Here is a 19779-nt window from a genome sequence, read left to right as displayed (position 1 = left end):
CTTTAGACATGAATTCAAGTCATTTAGGATGTATATACTTTCTCCAAGCTTAGACAGTTGTACTCTAATTACACTATTATTATTATTATTATTATTTTAAGAATAGTGGTAATAGTTGGATTTTTATCTAAGTATATTTGTGAACTAATGTATGTATGTATGTATTATTTTATTATGTAATTAATAGGTTTAATGAATATTTAGGAGTCTAAAAAGAGATAGTGTGAACTGTTAAATATTTACAAATTAATGACTGATAGATATCACGTATAATGTTTACCTTCTATCTATTTTGAACTTTTTAAAGAAGCAAATTTATATCTCAATCAACGGCTCAGATGATTTTATCGAGTCACAATGGCCGTTAGATCGTAATATTTATACGCTAAGATCAAGGAAGCTAACCCTAAATCATTTCAGTTCTTAATATATTAGGGGCGGCGAGAGTTACAACAGTAGAATAATTTCTCTCAACTTTCCCTTCATTTCGGTGTGTTTATCGACAACAATATGAAAAATCACCGATCTGTGTAAGTCTATTTTCTTCCTTAAGAAAAAATACGATGTATTGACACTATTTTTTTTTTTTTTCAGTTCAAGTATTTTCATACTGAGTAAGATAATTATTATTTCTCTTCTTATTAATGTTTATATAAATCATTCTACATGTATGTTAAATATAAGGGTGGTAATATGGGTCATTACACATATATGACATGATTTTTTCGTATTCAAACTAACATGAATTGACATGATTAATAATTATGTCCTATCGTGTCAATCTATTTATAGATCGTGTTGTATTATTTTAACTGATTAAAAAAATTTGTTGTGATGTAATATTATAGAAATATTTTAGATAATTTTAAATTTAGATCTTTCTTAAATAAATAAATAAATAATATAAAGTAGAGATAATAATAATATCTTTTTTTTTCATTGATCTTCAGCCCCATATAACATTTTTTGATTTATCAACAGAAATAATGGTAAAACAAAAATTGTTATGGTTTGTGTGTATGGATATTGGATTGGGCTTTATTAAATGGATCGAGAATATGACCTTTTATTTATTTATTTATTTTTGTGTTGACTATTTTTCTGTTAAAATTGTTATAATTTTTTTAAGTATTATAAAGTCTTTAAGTAATTTAATATGTGACAAAAAGTAGGCTGATATATGGATCCAATTATGGTGCAACTGTGATATGGTACTACAGTTGCACCATAGTTTTATTCTTGATATATTTTGTGAAAATTAAAAAATATATAAATTTGTAGGGATGTTGTGTCAAAAAATTACAATCTATCAACAATATATTAAGAATCCTTGCATTTGAGTTCTAATTTAAATTCAATGTCATCTATCACCCATCTATTAAATGGTAAATTTAATAACTTATAAAATTACTTAATTATTTAATTATCATTCAATAAATAAATGTTAAATAAATTAATATTTAAATTAAAATTTAAATATTGTGATAACTAACATTGCTCTTCTATTAATCCTTATGTTCAATTTTTTTATGACATTTGAATCAAAATTGGACCTAAATTCTTAATAAGTTTCTCCCATTTATTTAATGCAAATTATGGAATCCTAATAATTCTTGTCATTAAAAACCCACCTCAAAAATTAGTAACAAAATCCGACTCTCGTATTTTTCCATAATTGGCGACAAAATATATATAAAACAACCCAGATAATAAATGTCAAAATACATTTCCCAATTAGCCCCCTCTGAAACCCGAATAACCGCCTAATTTCGGCCCTAAAAAATATGTTTCGGCCGAAATTTCCCGAAAAACCACTGTTATGTTCAAAAAAGAGAAAAATCCAGTGACCTGTAAAACAAATCCAAAATTGAACACACCACATTCAAAGTTGTCTGTTCCTACTCTTTAAGTAACTGAAACTCTCTCAATTTGTGCAAATTATTTGTCTCTATCTGTTCTTTTTTCATTATAAAATCTTTATCAAGCTTTAGAGAATCCAACGTTTTTGACTGATCAAATTTCATTTTTTTCTCTGGTTTGTTCTTATTTTGGGTCTGGTTTGATTTTCAAGGATTTAGAACTAGAATTAGAAGTAGAATTGTAATTTGAATGCTAGATTCATTTCGAGAAGTGGGGTTTCGATGAATTTCACTCAAGAATTCATCCCAGAATTCAAAATCTGATTTTGCCTCTAGCTTAGGCCAGTGGAATTTTCAAACCTCGGAGGGATTTTCATTCCCATTCTCTTTTTCTAGGGTTTTGTTTCGGTACTGTAATCCGAGAATCATAATTTAGAATCTAGCTTCTGAATTCTCTTCCGCTTGCAGCGTAGCGCTTTGTTTAAAAACTCTTGATTCCTTTTGAATCAAGGCTAGATTTTTTGCTTCTTTCTGAATCAAAGATTCAATTTTGATCAATATGGCCTCTTACAGGCCATTCCCACAACCACCGCAATCGTCATTCCCGCCACCACCTCCTCCAAACCAAAACCCTTCACAGCCACCGCCGCCACCTCAACAGCAACAACAACAACAAAGGCCAAACCCTTACTCTCAAAACTGGGGTGGTTATAGTAATACTGGTGGTGGTGCTCAGCAACATTATCACCAACCATACTCATATGCACAACCGCCACCACCCCCGCCACCGGAATCTTCATACCCACCTCCGCCTCCCCCTCCCCCTCCACCACCACCAACCCAACAACAGACACAACCTTCAATGTATTATTCAAGTAATCAGTATAATCAAAATTCAATGTATCCACCAATGCAGCCACCACTTCCACCTCCACCACCTTCGTCTCCGCCACCCAGCTCGTCAATCCCACCCCCGCCACCTCCTGGTTCTCCCCCGCCTCCTCCGCCGAAGGACGTTGAGGGGAGAGATACTGGAACGAGTGATCGCGATAAGAGGGCATCTAAGGAGGTTTCTAGGCATGATCCTGGTCATTCGAAGCAACACAGGCCACCAGTTCCACCACCTGGGGTGAAGAAGGTGAATGGGGGTTCAGGGAGGGTGGAGACAGAGGAGGAGAGGCGGATAAGGAAGAAGAGGGAGTATGAGAAGCATAGGCAGGAGGAAAAGCATAGGCTACAAATGAAGGAGTCTCAGAATGTGGTTATGCAGAAGAGTCAGATGGTGGCTTCTGGGAAAGGAGGGCATGGGTCAATGGTAGGGTCAAGGATGGGGGATAGAAGAGCTGCACCGCTTTTGAGTGGTGAGAGGACTGAGAATAGGTTGAAGAAGCCAACCACGTTCTTGTGCAAGTTGAAGTGAGTATGGTTTCTGAAGTGAAAAGATCAAAGATATTAAATCATTCAGAACCGTAGTGTAGCGGAAAGGATATGTGAAATACATACTTAAAAGAGAATCATCTCTATGAATTATGCCTAGCCTTGACATTGGTGTGATGTTTGCTTTCCTGTGGAATATTGTGCTTATATTTTGTTTCATAAAGGCATTTTAATATGACTTGTCAATGCTCTGATTTCAGCGATGTGAAACATTGGAAAAAAGATGATTTTTGGGTCTGCTATGTTGTTCTTGCAATATTTTCTCTGTCAGGTGGTTACACTATTAATTTCTAATGGTGAGATGCTATCTTAACCTTTGATCTCTTTGTAGATTTCGAAATGAACTTCCTGAGCCAAGTGCACAGCCAAAGCTTATGGCGCTGAAGAAAGATAAAGATCGGTATGAGATGTTACTTATTTTTCTTTTGTTAATTAGCTTATTATGTTGATGCATTTCGTGTGTGTGTATTTATGTATAACATTTTGAGGATAAGAAAAGATCCAGCCAGAGGTATATTGCTGCAATTCCCTTGTATTCTGGTTGACGAGGCTACTGTGGTGCGGTCTTGGTGGACTTAATTAGGACAACAATAAAGCTCATGGAGCAAGATGAGATGATGTATAATAAAGCAAAAGAAAAGACATATAAATTGATAATGCAGGTCATACCCTAAATAGATTATGTGGAAGACAAGAAATATGCTCATTAATTTGAAGGCAAATGCATAGATCTTATAAGGTGCATGGAAGTGTAGAAACTAGCTTTGGTCTGCTTGAGGTAGCAAAGAGAAAAGGAAGAAGTTTTAGTTTGTTTCCTTCACGCATCCAGATCTTATGATTTGACCTATTTTGGTTAAAATTTACCATGGTAATCTTTCAATGCTTTATTGCAGTTTTACAAGATACACATTCTCATCGTTGGAGAAAAATTACAAGCCCCAACTACATGTTGAGCCAGATCTCGGGATACCACTTGACCTACTTGACCTTAGTGTATACAAGTATCACCTCTGAACTGTTTTACCTATTTTAAAGAATTTTAGCAACTCTTTTTCATGGCTTTGCTGATTTTCTTTTGTCTACTTGCATAATTAGCCCTCCCAGTGTTAGACCACCTCTTGATCCAGAGGATGAGGAATTGTTGCGAGATGATGAAGTAGTTACCCCAGTGAAAAAAGATGGTATAAAAAGAAAAGAACGACCTACGGATAAAGGTGTTTCTTGGCTAGTCAAAACGCAGTATATATCTCCTCTTAGCATGGAATCAGCAAGACAGGTATTAGATAAGTCCAATATTGCTTGTGATATTGTATTGCAAACATTGCTGATGGCTATGTCATGACAATGTGCATTCGTTTTTGCAGTCTTTGACTGAAAAACAAGCAAAAGAACTGCGAGAAATGAAGGGGGGCCGTAGCATATTGGAAAACCTTAATGATAGGTTTGTTATAGTGAACCTGTCCTTTTGAATGCAGAAGCAGACCAGAAAACACTTGTGACATCATTTTCCATTTCTTTTTATTGAAATCATCAATGATCTTTTCAGGGAGAGACAAATTAAGGAAATTGAGGCTTCCTTTGAGGCATGCAAGTTGCGTCCTATTCACGCAACCAATAAAAATTTACAGCCTGTTGAGATTTTGCCTCTGTTACCTGATTTTGAGCGGTATGACTCCTTTTGTCTTTTACTGTTTTACTGTGGAGCAATATATTTTGGTCTAATCTTGATGCAGCTTGGGTTTGCCTCATGTGAGAGTGTCTCTTCTGTATGGGAAAGAAGATATATTTTAGCCATATTAAAATTTAAAACCAGAAATAGAACCTTTTATTGCTGAATTGATGAGAACCTCATCCTTGTTTGCACCTCATATCATTGATACTGAAGCACCGCATTTCAAGTAGCAAGTAAATAAAACAAGAAGTTGAGTCTGTTGTGAATTTTTTTGTAGCTTGCCTAGCTCTGGAAATATGAATGAATTAGCTGTTCTAATAAAGTGAAGAAATCCTCTACTTTAAATATTGTTTATGGACTGACAAACTATTTGTAATGGAGGAGTTGGTTGATGACTGATTGGACATGACCTTGACAATTTAGTCTCCGATGATAGTGTGCATCCCTTCGTGTTCATGATCATCTTGAGCTTTGTTTTTGCCAGATATGATGATCAATTTGTTGCAGCGACATTTGATGGTGCTCCCACAGCGGATTCTGAAATCTACAGCAAGATGGACAAATCTGTTCGAGATGCCCACGAATCACGGGTCAGTTATTTATAAATAAGTTTTGTTGCATAGATGTAATGAAAGGAATAAGTGTTGGTAAAAAAATCAAATCAATCATTAGAAAAGCTTAAAGCGTGGATGTTTACTCATAAGAAGTTTTAGCGCATTGAGAAAATGAATGAGACATTCTGGAATGTTGCTGAAACTACGTTGTTATCTCACCTTGTTGTTTTATATAATGTAAGGTCAGTTAACACTACTCAATGGCTGGATATACTTTACTGCGTGGAATGCAATTTAATGGGAAATTTTAATTGCTCACCCCTGTGCAACACACATACAATTGAAAAGAATGCATGCCGCAACCATTAATTGGATGTTTAACAGCTAAATATGTTATTGATTTGTTGAAGTTGGGGAAAACATATGAATATTTGCCTTTTACTTCTGTTTCCTATAGTGGCCGATGAAGCATATATTGATGTTCTCATCTCTTATATCACAGGCTATTATGAAAAGTTATGTGGCAACAGGCTCAGATTCTGCTAACCCAGAGAAATTCTTGGCGTATATGGTCCCTTCTGTAAATGAGGTAGACACTCTTCGATTTCCCATATTGTATCTTTGAACTGTTATTGTGGTTTAAATTTATTTATGATGTCTATCTATGCCAATCGATGGTTTATTAATGGTTCTTGTATATGGTGGCAGCTATCAAAGGATATGTATGATGAGAATGAAGACGTCTCATTTTCTTGGGTTCGCGAGTACCACTGGGATGTATGTACAATTACTGTTTAAACATTATTTTGCAAACTATTGTTTTGATTCTTTAGTTAACACAAGCCTTTTGTCAATTCAACAGGTGCGGGGTGATGATGCAGATGACCCAACCACATACCTTGTTTCGTTTGATGATGATGAAGCTCGCTACGTGGTATGCACTTAAATTGGATTTCTATTTTCAATGTACATGTTTTCTATTGATTTCTCTGTTACTCACACGTTCTCATCATGATGCAGCCTCTGCCCACAAAGCTTAATTTGAGGAAGAAGAGGGCAATAGAGGGAAGATCTAATGACGAAGTCGAACATTTTCCCATTCCTTCAAGTATTGCTGTAAGGCGAAGAGCGAATGTAACTGCAATAGAATTGAAGGAGCAAGGGGTATGTTAAGAACTATTTTATACAAGTATTTTATAGTGTTTTTTTTATCTGAAGTTCGAATAATCAGAGCATTCATATATTTATTTGTTTGTTTGCATGCATCTTTTATGTGCTGATACCTTCAGGCTTATTCAAATTCAAAGGGTAACAGTTCGAGTTCAAAGATGGGAAGGGTAGATTCCCAAGAGGATCTTGAAAGATCACATAATGGTTCACGGCAACAAGACCCCTATCAATCAAGTGGAGCAGAAGATGACATGTATGATTGATTGCCGTGATCCATTGGATAGAGATAAAATGAGTTGGTTTTAGGTTTTTACTTTGATAGCATGAGAGGCGGAAAATGACATTAGAAACTGTAAAAATGTTGGATATAGTAGGCATCCCTTCAACATGCAGTTGTAATGTTGTCTTTGAAACAATCAGATTGTTCAGTTATTAATACATACACATATATAGTCTTTCAGTTGTCTTTTGATCAACATTTTCTATTTTTTTATTTTTGGGTAAACCTTTATATTTAATTTAGTTCGTTTCAATGGTTCTGCACCTTTTACAACATTGTGGATCTATATTCTAACATCTAACAGACAGCAACTTGCATCGCATTTAGGCAAATCTTGAAAGACCGAGGATGACGATCATGTGTAATTAAGATTTACCTTAACACTAAAAGATGTAGAATTACATTACGATGGAGTCGATATGAAAGTGTTTGACACTTAGTTACCATACTTGAAAGTTAAAGATGATTTGATTCTATGAAAAATTATTTTAAAATTATTATATAAAAGTGTTTGCCACTTCCATAATTTCAAAATTAAGATGATTTAATTTCATGAAATGCTTCTAACATATTTATTATTTTTTAAAAATTATTATTTAAAAATTATAGTGATTATATATTATTAATTTCTATTTTATAGTTGCAAAGTTCGTAATTACTTCACCTAAAAGCAGGGTTACTCCCACTCACAATCAGGAAGTGATTGGACCAATGTATATTTTTTGCAAATTTAAACGAGATCCGTCGTCACACCAAATGAATACAACTGGAAATTTTGCATTATCAAAATAGGTAATGAAACATGAGAAAACCTTGCGAACAGCTTGAATATTTACATTATGCCTATGATAATTTAGAAATAAGTTTACACCAAAAAAATCACTGTGAAACATGATTAAAACAATCTCCAGATTCACCCTTCATGGATAAACTTTGCGACCTTCAGAAATAAAGACTTCTTGATGCAGTTGATGCCCTGTTTGATGATCAACAAAAATACAGGCCATGAGTAAAATCACAAGTGAAGAGTAAAACAACAGCATTAGATGGATCTAAAACACGGACCATGCTTGCCGGCATCTAACAGCTTCCTGACGAACAGCTCTCTTTGGATCATCAAGAGCTCTCGATATGGCTTGCAGTACCTAACATATACAAGGGGGTGATGATGTCAACTGATAAGAACAATGAGTTCTATAGGACTAATGGATTGACTATAGATATCTATGAAATGAAAATTTCTAGTTTTACTGCAACTGATTGCAGAGTAAATGGATACAAATAACTATAATATTTTACAGCTGCACTGTTGATTATTGGGATCTTAACTAACCTCTCTTCTCATGGGATAGATCCGTGCATGAGGAAGTTTAGACATGGCCACAAGACACTGAATTGCTGTCTCTCGAACAAGCTGAAAATGTTAAAAAGCATTCAGTAACTTAATTATCCCTGCTAGTCAATATTATCCAATTCACTGCAGGACAAAACCGCTCAGTATTTCTGCAGTATGGCTAGTTGGCTACTTTGTAAGTTTCATCTAATAATTTCTTTGAATACTACATAGTAGTTGAGTGCAGGTTAACAATATTTATGCATTGCATACTTTGGCTTGATTCTAGATGATAAAATGTAAAGCCACTAAAATACTATCCAGCATGCTTTCTTAAGTTTCTCTACATATAGCCTCATTTTATGAAATGAACAGTAACCATGAAGGAAACTTCCATGAGAAGCTGTTATTACAATCAAGAGGATAAGGATGCCATTAACATGGGAAGAAAAATAATCAAACCACCAGAATGCCATCAGTAGCAATGAAATCAAGGAAACGAGTCAGCATAACTAAAGTTATTTTCAGATAAATATCTCACCATCATATGAGGGTAAGAAATAAGTTTGATAATATGATCAATGATAATATGAGCACACTCTATGACTGCTTCTTGTCCTGCAACAATAAGTACAAAATTTGAACATGAAACACTTAGGCGAAGAGCCATTTGAAAATTGAAAATGATAGAATAGTGCATGCATAACTTGTCTAGGAAAAAAATGATAATTTTCATTCTTCAAAAAGGTATCAGCAGGTCAGGATAGCAAATGATAAACAAACAATGTCTCTATGACAAAATCAAATGGCTAATGACCAGATCCCTTGAGAAGCTTTGATAAAATGTTGCTCTTGCTGAAATCTCCCTCTCCTTTTTATGATAATCCACACTCCTGCATCGACCTAGAGGGGTGGGCAAAAACCCGCGGCCCTGACAAAGCCGTACAGTTCAGTTCGGTTCTAAATCTTAAAAATAACCTAAACCCCATTTTATTGGAAAAACAGTAATTCGAGTTCGGTTTTAGGTTCACTCTGCCGAACCGAATAACCAAACCAAAAAATGGAATATTTCAGTAATTTTGTATACAATAGACTTGAACACACCTAATTACTAGTATATATACATATCATTTGTCACCACTAAAATCAAATCACTTCACCGGCTCACCCTAACCACAACGACCAACCCCCCACCGAAAGCAAGAACAGATGCTTCTGCTAATCTGTTCTGTTCATCGGCCACCATTGCTGCTAATATGCTCTGCTCACTGGCCAATGCTCAACAGGAAACAGCTTCTGCCTTCCAGCTGCCGTTCGTGGTCGACTGCATGTGTGCCGTTGCTGTTCCGTTATCAGCACCGTACACCACCGACTGTGCTTGATAGTTTGGATGTTGCAATTTTGTTTCTTCAGTACTTTCCATTGGCGATTTATATTGATGCTTAACTATTATATTAACTCTTGTTGTAGAGATTTACAGTTTTAAAGTGAGTTTAATAGCATGTTTTTAGTATATTAAGTTTCCTCCTATTGAGGTTTATTCAAAATAAATATGAAATTTTGGATGCCACAAATAGTTTCACATATGATATTTACTGAGAAATTTTGGCATTAAATAATTGATATTGATAGTTGGGTTTTTTGGGCATGTTGGCTGTGATTTCTCTATGGCAGTTTATGTATAGGCTTTAATTGATATTATGATTGTCGTATATGTATAGGAAGGAAGACAATGATAATGATGTACAAGAGGTCAATCATGAAGTACAAGAGGAAAAGATCAATGGGGGCAGAAAAAGAAAAATTCTTTTGAGATTGTTTTTTAGAAACATTTTACGAAGCATCCTGGAGAACAACTCAACTAGGTTTACAAATTGAAAAAAGCATAAATATGCCCAATAGGCCTAGAACTGAATAAACCAAACCAAACCGAACTGTTCAGTTTTAATTCAATTCTTTTAGCTTCGGTTCATATTTGGGTTTTTGAGAGAAATAACCAATTTCAAACAGTTCAGCTCAATTCGGAACTGAACTGAACCGTGTCCACCCCTACCCACCAGGACCATGGATCCGCCCCACCCCGGCCCTAAAATGGGTAGTCAGTTGGGAACATCCAACCCTCTGACCCGTGAAATCTATCTTAAGAAACTTAAAAATGACTAAACTCTAAACTGGTCTTCTTCATACAAGAAATATCTAACATTTGTAATGGCAAAATGATTGGCGTAGTCCAGCTGTGGACCAATTACTAGGTATTATAGAAAGTCACAACTCCAATATGCTCTAGAAAAGAGAAATTTTGAATTCGGAAAATGAAAACATACCGATAGTCTTAACATTTTTATCTGTCAGTATCCCAGATAACACAAGCAGGAGACTGTACACAATATCTTTATCTGAAACATCATTACTTAATATGGATAAACCATCCATCAGTATTGGGATTACCTGCAAGAATAAATATACTGCTTGAGTACAATTAAGAACAGCACAACAACATAAGAAAGTCTAGGATATATCGGCTCTCACCGTTTTGGCATCATTCAAGACAACAATTAGGGGAGTATCCGATATAATATGTGCACAAGCTCGGCACAGAATTGATCTGCAATCAAAAACCACCTTCGGTAATAGATTAAATAGTTGAAATATGCCTTTGAATCAAAACTTGGGCAATAAACGTTTGTTCAAGATGCAGAAACTCACATCAGTTCCAATTAATACTACAGGTTAATTAATTATGTCATGAGGGAATTATGATTATTATCATGATGTGATCTAATGCCTTTGCATCAGTAAGTCCAAGGGTAGTGACAGGATGGTCAGTGAGAGCTCTCTGCTTGTATAAGAGATATATATATATATATAAAGGGATAGGATAACATGATGTTTGAGAATATGGAGCTGAAAAATCATGAGATAAAGATGCAATATTTCATGGCATTATTCTTTTTGCTTTTGTTCATTTGAGTTTCGTTGATTCTTGATTTGACCCTGTATTTATCAATGTATTTTCCCTTCAATTCCCAAATTAGGTGTGCATATGTACTAGAGTCAGACCAAAGCTTGAACAGATAGGCCAACAGCAACAGGCAAAACAAACCCAGACCTATAAATAGCAACTAATTCCAATACGCTCTAGATATGTCCTAGATGAGCAGCATTTTAATAAATAAACATACAATGGTATGAAATAAAACAGGGATCTCATCAAAGCTTAATATAATAGATAAGATACAACATTACGAAAAACAAACTCAAACCTATGCTATATGCATTCTGTTCTACATTTGTTCCATAGGAGGTCTATCAGCATCAAATCAGATACAGGTTCAACAATATGAATTATCAGTCTGTCTTGGTACAAAACATTCAACAAGCAATGCAATAGTGCAAAATGAACAGTTAGACGCAGACATAGATCAATCATATAGCTATAAAAAAAACAGGGTATCTTCTATTAAGAGAAAGCAGTAACAAAGGTATGTACCGTGAGAATGATGAATTAGATTTTATAATCAAAGACTGCAGAATGGGCATAATGGTTGAATAGAAACGTTGCTTATAAAGCGGCCGTATTGTTGCATGTAATTTTCGACTTAAGCAATCTTCAGAATCACCCATAAGAATTTTAAACGCATCTGCTGCATATTTAACAACAGACTCAGAACTGTTTTCTGAGTAATCCTGTTCCAGTGAAAAGGAACCCAGTTTGCTGTTGGACAATAAGCATTCTATAAAAGTCATAGTTATGTCTTTAACTTTTTCATGACCCCGCATAAGCAAACCTTTCCCAATCCATGCCAAGCCAGCAATTGCATGGACTTGAAGTGATCTAATATTTGTAGCACCGCGACATATATCAGTAAGACCAATGGAACTGCCATTCTCCAATCCACCGTTGCTCCTTAAAGTAACACTATCATTGAAACTCCATAACTTTGAGTCAAAAATTATATCCATTGCTTCTTCCAAGGTACAATTACCGTGCACCTCTGTTCCATTGGATTTTAAACCCAATTTGTTAACCATAGAGCCCAATGCCTGAGCTGCTGGAACATTACCCTTGAGTAAGGTTGTCATAAATAGACGTATTACCAGTCTCACATTCGGAATGTGTGTTTGAGGACATGCTGCTATAATTACCGATGCAAATAGTGAACATATCCATGCCTCTCTGCTGGAAGAAATGGATGTCTCTTGTGTAAGCTGAAATTCATTTAGTTGGATAGGAATGTTGGATGCTGCATCTTCCAATGGAAAATAAGTTCCTAATGAAAGGACAGTAAAGGCTTTCTGAAATACTATGTTTTGGCTTTCCACAGAACAACTCCCAACAGCAAGCTTCATTGCCTTCATTGTTGCATCAAGAAGCCCCTGCAGTAACATGAAGATATTAGCACCACATAATTCCTGAAGGCAGACAGAGACTGAAAATAAATAGAACAAGTCTCACCTTTTCATGGACCTGAGAACTGAAAGTCACAGATTTTTCAATCAGGTTCCAAATATTTACAGCAAACCGCAGTAAGACTTCCTCAAAACCTCCAATTTCATGTATCCTGGGACCATTCAAACAACCGTTTTATATTATAGGAGGAAATAATGTCAAATAACAACATCAAAAGAGAAAAAAAAAAAGATTTAACCCACCTTATCAGCTTTAAAATTTCTCAAAAAGCATTCACGAGAACCATATCTTGTTTATGAAGGACTCGGTTTATCTATTAGCTTACCAACAATTAGCTAGTTTCTAAATTGACTGATAAGGCACAGATGCAGGAAATGGTCTTTGACGACCCTGTATTGTTAGAAAAACATTGTACCACACACTGAAAAAAAACCAAGATTGTTGTAGAACTCATTATCCTAAACCAAAAAACTATAAAAAGCAATCATTAACACTTTGAATGTCTTTTTCTATATATTTACAACCAAATTTTGTTCTTTTTATACCCTGCTCCCCTTACTAAGTATCAGTTTCCAGCTGGGTTACTAATGAGAAGAACATGCAATTAAAATGGCTGTCAATTGTTTTTAATAAGATGATAGGACTTAGGGTTAAATTAGGGTTGATTTTTATTGATTGAATCAAAAGAAAGAACAATCTTGACCTACAATTCTCCCAAAACTTCTAATTATTCCTAACTCTAGACAAACTCAAAACATAAACCTTAAATGACTCCTTAATCTATTATTTATACCTGAGCCCTAATTAACAAATAAATACAATTACTAAACTGCCCCTGCCCCCAAAAATTACTAAACTGTCCCTGCCCCTTTATATTTGCGCCTAACATAAGTTTTATTGGTCTAACATAAGACCAGTCAAATCAAATGAACTGAAAAGAAGGAAAGCTTATGTACCTTGGCAGCACCTTATTGGAGTAGCATTCCAAAAGCTGAACTACAACTTCTGCTGACTTAGGATTCCCATGGACCTATGGAAAAAGAATACAAAGAATTAATAATAATTATTTGCCATACAATATTAAAAGCAGCCCATGAAACATCCTCTGTGAGATTTTGGTGAAATCACAACCTTGACAAACTTCAAGGATACTGCTTGTCGCATTTGAAACATAGGCATATCCACTTATTAAAAGCAAAAAGCAGACACATGGCAGAAAGATGCAGAAAAAGCATCTTCTAGGAGTGAGAACATTTCATGACATTGTAAGAAAAGCTTTTCCAGTATAAAGAATAGAGAATTTAGTAGATGTACGTACCAAAACCTCATATAAATTGGCACAAACTGCCTCTTCTAGTCCTTGAACAATTTTCAGCAAATAATTTCGTCCAGTTGCACCTATTTCTGAGATTGCCTCCAGTTTGAGTGGAAATGGCATACTAAAATCATGGGACGATGCCAGTGAAACAATTTTTTCGATGACAACATCCATATAACTCAGTGCTTTCTCTGACTCGTTAAATCTATCAATGAACGAACCAATATGCACCAGTGCCTTCAGTGCCAGCTTCCACAACAAAGTATTTTCAAATTCCGAGATGATGATTGATGTGAAAGTCAACAAAATATTCTCAAATATGGAATTTGATATGATTAAGGAGCCTCCGCTGAATGTACCCAGAATCAGCAAACCCTTCACTGTATATTTGATTCGGGAAAAAGAAAATGTTAGAAAGACTTACTAATAACGTAAAAGGGCATTTAGTGACATCCAAAAAAATATAATAACTAGCCAGAAAACTTCATCAAATCTGCAATTGCAAAATGCAGCAATGTCCATGCAAGAATTTTCTCCTTCCACCAACAGAAGTTTCCTTGCTTTCCTTCACCTAATTGCTATAGAAATATAACCGGAGGTTAAATTTCTGAAAACAAGTACGGATGGACACCCCACACAGATACACATCAATCCCAAGAGGCAGGGATGACCTTTTTAAATCATGGAGCACACGATTTTGAGGACCAGAAACATAAAAAATCTAGGTCCACTTCTGACCAACAGGGGTATCCAAATTCATGCAACGTACACCTCAGATCCTCCCGAATCATCATGGAGAGATTTATTAAGTGAGTGACAAAAGAGTAAACAGTATGCAACTGAAATAAGATGCTTATATTCACACATACAGGTAAAGAAGTGGTTGCCCGACCAAGCAGCAATAATATACGAGTTAAAAAAAGAAAGAAATAAGAATGAACATGTTTTTACCTCCAAAATATACATTTGTCTCATAAGAATCTTCATTGGCACTTGTTTCCAAGGTAGATCTCAAGGCCTTGGCTAGTGAAGCAGAATAGCTCTGGAGCAAGCAGTACCATCTCTCATTTGCAGGAGCAGCCACTGATTTGAATTCCTCAGAACTTGCCATTAACTCTCGGCATGCTGTCATAAGCTCGATGCAGAGATAAAGAGCCCCATGATTAAGCTTTCCCCTAAGTACATTACCATCATTTGGAAAGCAATCCTGAGTTGAATTTCCAACTGAAAGCCCCAAAGGATGCATCAAGCAGGGGAAGAAACTTTCCATAACACTATTGCAAGCGGCTGGGGAAGCCTTTGCAGATACAGATAGGATAGAGCCGACCGCATGTAATTTCTGCTTGCTTTGCAGGGAAATTTCTTTGTAAGTCTTAAAACTAGAGATGGACTTGAATATCAAGTTTATGTCTTCATCGCCAATAATCCAACTTAAAAACAGACCACTATTTTGCTTGAAAACCGTATCCAGAAGATTTAAAGATTCTGTTAAAATAACATTGTCCCGAAAGCCAACACCATCCAGTGATTCTGAAGCAAAGGACAAAGTAGGTTCATGTGAACTATATATTGCATCTTTTATAGAAGACCACATTGCTTTGGCATGTTTTTCAATCCTGTCTGCTCCATATTTCACTGTGCAATGGCTAAGGTATTTCAAGGAATCAACCTGCAAGCATATAAAGACAGTAACTCAGATTCAACATGCCGAAGACACATTGATAAGGCAAATAAGCAAATATTGACGAATTAAAATCAGTCACAACTTTATAAAATTAATATTAATACCAACCTTAGCTGATTGGAGCGAAGAAGAAAGTTTTTCAAGGAGCAATGGGATGGCAAAGGGCTCAAAAAGAGAAGTGGAAGAAAATGCTGCCTGCATAATGTGAGAGAGAGAGAGATTTGGAAACTGTCAAATTAAGCATTTTCAACTGTGGTCATAGTCATAAATTTTAAGTTTCCAGCATCAGACGTGCCGACTACAAAAATCACCCAAAGTTCCATATTGTAGTCAAAATTTATAGCAAGGTTGTAAGAACAGACCATTTTGGCACAAATAAGAGTAAACAAATAATTACCGACAGAACCTCCCAAAAAGCTGAATAATCTACAGCAAAACATCACATACCATTAATGCCCTTGAAAGATCATCCCTTTTCACATCAAAGTCCTCAGCTTTAGACTGTAATAAACAAAAAAATCACACAGGCCAGATCAACAAAGTGAAAATAATGTGAAACAGTAACCCTCAGAAGAAAAAAAGAGATCAAATAAATGCACCCCAAATCAATAACATAAGGCCATATTTACAGTTAATATTGCTTATGCAAGTTAGTATATGACATAGAAGGAAAAAGTAACCACGTAGAACTAATTATATATAAGTTATTGTCATGAACTTATGCTTGCACCAATATGACCCTGAATAAATTGATCAAGAAAATTTGTACGAATTTAATTCAACAGTCAGGGGACAAAAAGAAAAAGTGAATAGATATAGAAAGATACATAGAACCGCACATCTCTCCATAGTAGCTGAACTTGCATATCAAGTGCATGATTGCAGATAACATAAAGAGCAACATTTGCATCAAAGCAGATTTTGAAAAATAGCATACATCCTAAAATTTAAAAGGTAAGTTGAAATCGTAAAAGATGCATGAAATATCAAGTTCAAAACACAAATAATCTCAGAAGCATGTGCAAACAAAGGGAAGGCTTGGGAACAAAATGGTATATAAAGTGAACATTCTCCCACATAAAAACTAAGTGTGGTTAACCCAATAAAACTCTCTCCTTGTGGTATTTAAACTGTTTGAAATAGCATATGCCAATTCCAAAATCAAACACAATTCTATCAAAAGATAAAATAGAATATGGCTGATATAAAATTACGCTTACGTGTGTGAAATGAATAGGGAAGTAACAGCCCAAAATTTCAAAAAGGTCACCGGCAAAATTAGCAAGTAGATCATCTGAAAATAGCTCTGCCGCAACCTCGACAATATGAAATGTTAGCATTAAGCAGTGAGGATCCTTCTCCCCGTCAACAGCTTCACAGATTGCATAAAGAAGATCTTCCCCCTAGACCACATACAGGCAATCTGATGTTACTTAAAACAGAAGAGTATGAAATAAGCTAAGAAATTCAGCAGACAAATGAGACAAACTGAAACGAAGAGAAATATGTTTCTGGGAGGAAGTGAATGTCTCCAGCAGGGGCGTCTGCAAGCACAAACATGAATATGTTGTACGTGTGCATGCTCATGTGAGTGAGAGAGAGAACATTATAACCATAGATCAAAGAGTTTCCACTGTTTCTAATTGTCATTCAGAACTTGGAAAATTGCAATTAAACAACAGAAGATGCCACCACTGGAGGTTTCAGATTTCTTTTATGTTATGGTATTCAAAAGATGTTATTCACTCATAAGGTATAAACTGAAGAAGGGTGAGACCACAAAAAATACCAGTGAAACAACAGCATCAGGGTAACGTTGCAATAGGCACTCCAAAAGTTCGAAGCAAAGCTGCGAAAGAGTCATCAAAATGTGAAGCAACATCAAAAAATTCAACAAGAACTTTTTTAATAGGTTTCTTCAGTAATATATAGGGGAATGCAGGGCCAATTGTCTTACCTTCCTGTCATGCTGCGCCAATGACTGCACCTGGAGGTTTTGTATGTAAGACTGGGCAACTGCTTTTGCATCATTTGTAGTGATCACACCACCGCTACTTTTCCTCCTTAGTAGTGCCAAGCAACCAACAAGTGCACCGCGTAAAGCTTTCCAATCTGCCTGACAAAAGTATAATATCATTTATTCAATTTTGAAACTAAAATCCAAACAACCATTGTATAAACAGAAAATATAGAAGGGTTCATTTTAGTTAAAATGACAGCTTGTAAATAAATGCAATTAAATCTTGGGTAGATAATGCTGCAGAAGAAAAATGCCAGACTGACCAGTCTATCTGTGAAGAATGCTAGCATGCTGTGGATGGTAGCATCATCTAAAGGCTTTGATGCAAGATGTGTAAGCAGTTCTCCAAGGAGAAGAATACCTGAAGAAAGAGAAAGTGTTCAAATATTTTCCAGCATCAACTTCAGATTCATTTAAAACAGATAATAAAATTTAAATGACCATCTAGAATAGTAAAACTTTGTAGTGCTGATTAGATGATTAAATTTAAATGACCATCCAGTTATTTCTACAGAAATTATCTAAAAGGAACAGAAAAATTGTATGCTAATCATCCAAGCCAACACCGATTAATTACTATCTATAAACCTCAATATCCACACAACATACTGAAAGATTACCTCTTGCGCGAATCACATCATCTGTAGTAGTCAAATACATACCCATCTCTCTAACCTGCATACATAATTCATATTACAAAACAGAAAACTACAGAGAAAAGACCAGAAGGGACGAAACCCCACTTTCACACTTCAATACAAAATAAAGATAATTATAAATAAGAAGAAACAATGGAACTAAGCATAACAGATATGATTGTTTGTGATAACGTGAAACATACCAGTGTTTCTATAGTTAACACATTTTTCTTCAATAAAGAAGCAATCACATCCAAGCTTGCAGCCTGCAGTTGACTCTGATTGATAAGTAATATATTACACATGAATTCACGTGAATTAACAATAAATACATAATTTCAGGTTTAATATCTGGTCCTTTACATGCATGTGCAAAATGATAACTCTAATTACACAATTTCAGTGCATCTGAGAGTGCTAGTCTAGAAAGCACTTTCAGGTGTGACTTTTTGCAGAAGCACTCGAAAGCATTTTCTGAACAAGCACCTTTCAGGTACTATCCAAATGCTCTTCAAGTGCCTCTCACCCAAATTGTTTTCTCAAGGCACCTATCAAACTGCTTCTCATAAGAATCAACCTAAGCGCTTTTCTCTATCTGAACCAAAGACAATAAACAGTGCCAGAGGAACTTTTGGCAATTTGAAAGCACTTCCGACGGTGCCATCCCCATTGCAACAAGTTAAAAATTTGAAAAAAAAAAAAAGATCAAGGACTCGATCAATCAATTAATAATTCACTTAATAAACAATTTAGTAATGCCGGTTCATGTTCGGCTCTTCCGTACAAATTTTTAAAACATCTCTCAGAACAGAAACAGAAACTTAACCCCCAAAACAGAGCCGGGTGTGCTGGAAATTAACAAAAATTTACAAAATTTTGGTCCAAGTTCTGATTTTTTAATGCCGCAATACCTTCTCAACGAAACTAATGCAAAATCAAGTTGCAAGAATTGAAAAGTAAATGAAAATAATAAAAGCAGAGTAATTGATTAAGAAGTAACGAACTAGAACCTGGTGAGTCGGGGAGCTAGACAAGTTAACGAACGACTCAATGTGCTGAATCAGCTGACTCGCTTCTGCCATTGCCTTGGGAACAGAGAAAGAGGGAGGGTTTTGGGGAGTTTTAAGGGAGAGACCGAGGAGGAGTGAGCGTAAAATGATTTTGGGAAGGAAGTTATATAAATTGTGAATTGACCCCAAGCATATTTGTTATTTCTCATACGCTACATAATTCTTGTCATTGGTTCTTCTTGCACCTTGATTACTGATTAATGATTTTGGGTTTTGGTTTCTAGTGGTGGTTGAAATATTGGAATTGCGATATTTAATCTATCAAAAATAAAATAAAAATATAAAAAGAGGTGAGACATCTAAGATTCAAACTGAGTGTGTGTTAGACTTAAT

General features: G+C 35.4%; 2 protein-coding genes across 6 annotated transcripts; one reads left to right on the top strand and one right to left on the bottom strand.

Moving 5' to 3' along the window:
• The first annotated feature begins 1683 nt into the window (after positions 1-1683).
• LOC102610204 (protein PAF1 homolog) lies at positions 1684-7168 on the top strand. 2 transcript variants are annotated; one of them, XM_025101435.2, is made up of 12 exons: positions 1684-3275; positions 3628-3696; positions 4190-4297; positions 4392-4572; positions 4661-4737; positions 4843-4962; positions 5453-5558; positions 6025-6111; positions 6231-6299; positions 6385-6456; positions 6543-6686; positions 6830-7168. In XM_025101435.2, exons 1-12 carry the CDS (start codon positions 2419-2421, stop codon positions 6953-6955), a joined length of 2016 nt encoding a protein of 671 aa, XP_024957203.2. In that variant the 5' UTR covers positions 1684-2418; the 3' UTR covers positions 6956-7168. The 2 variants fall into 2 exon arrangements, with proteins under 2 accessions (XP_024957203.2, XP_024957201.2); XM_025101433.2 differs by having other exon boundaries at positions 1690-3275; positions 6812-7168.
• A 561-nt stretch (positions 7169-7729) lies between these two features.
• On the bottom strand, positions 7730-19577 carry LOC102610725 (MMS19 nucleotide excision repair protein homolog). Of its 4 annotated transcripts, none has more exons than XM_025098217.2 (20): positions 19387-19577; positions 18580-18654; positions 18359-18413; positions 18002-18099; positions 17676-17834; positions 17508-17567; positions 16939-17121; positions 16166-16219; positions 15827-15913; positions 14986-15703; positions 14035-14414; positions 13673-13746; positions 12762-12867; positions 11796-12682; positions 10835-10910; positions 10630-10753; positions 8847-8923; positions 8306-8386; positions 8038-8117; positions 7730-7948 (listed from the first exon to the last, which is right to left on the bottom strand). In XM_025098217.2, the coding sequence occupies exons 1-20, from the start codon at positions 19456-19458 to the stop codon at positions 7915-7917; spliced, it is 3480 nt and encodes a 1159-aa protein (XP_024953985.2). In that variant the 5' UTR covers positions 19459-19577; the 3' UTR covers positions 7730-7914. The 4 variants fall into 4 exon arrangements, with proteins under 4 accessions (XP_024953985.2, XP_052287421.1, XP_006465694.2 ...); XM_052431461.1 differs by having other exon boundaries at positions 8847-8924; positions 10643-10753; XM_006465631.4 differs by having other exon boundaries at positions 18580-18642; positions 19387-19573.
• Between the last annotated feature and the right edge of the window lie 202 nt (positions 19578-19779).

The sequence above is a fragment of the Citrus sinensis genome, chromosome 7 (assembly GCF_022201045.2).
Source record: "Citrus sinensis cultivar Valencia sweet orange chromosome 7, DVS_A1.0, whole genome shotgun sequence".
In the NCBI taxonomy this organism is placed as follows: Eukaryota; Viridiplantae; Streptophyta; class Magnoliopsida; order Sapindales; family Rutaceae; genus Citrus; species Citrus sinensis.
Note: the sequence above shows the minus strand (reverse complement) of the source record. Positions and strands in the feature narration are given on the sequence as shown.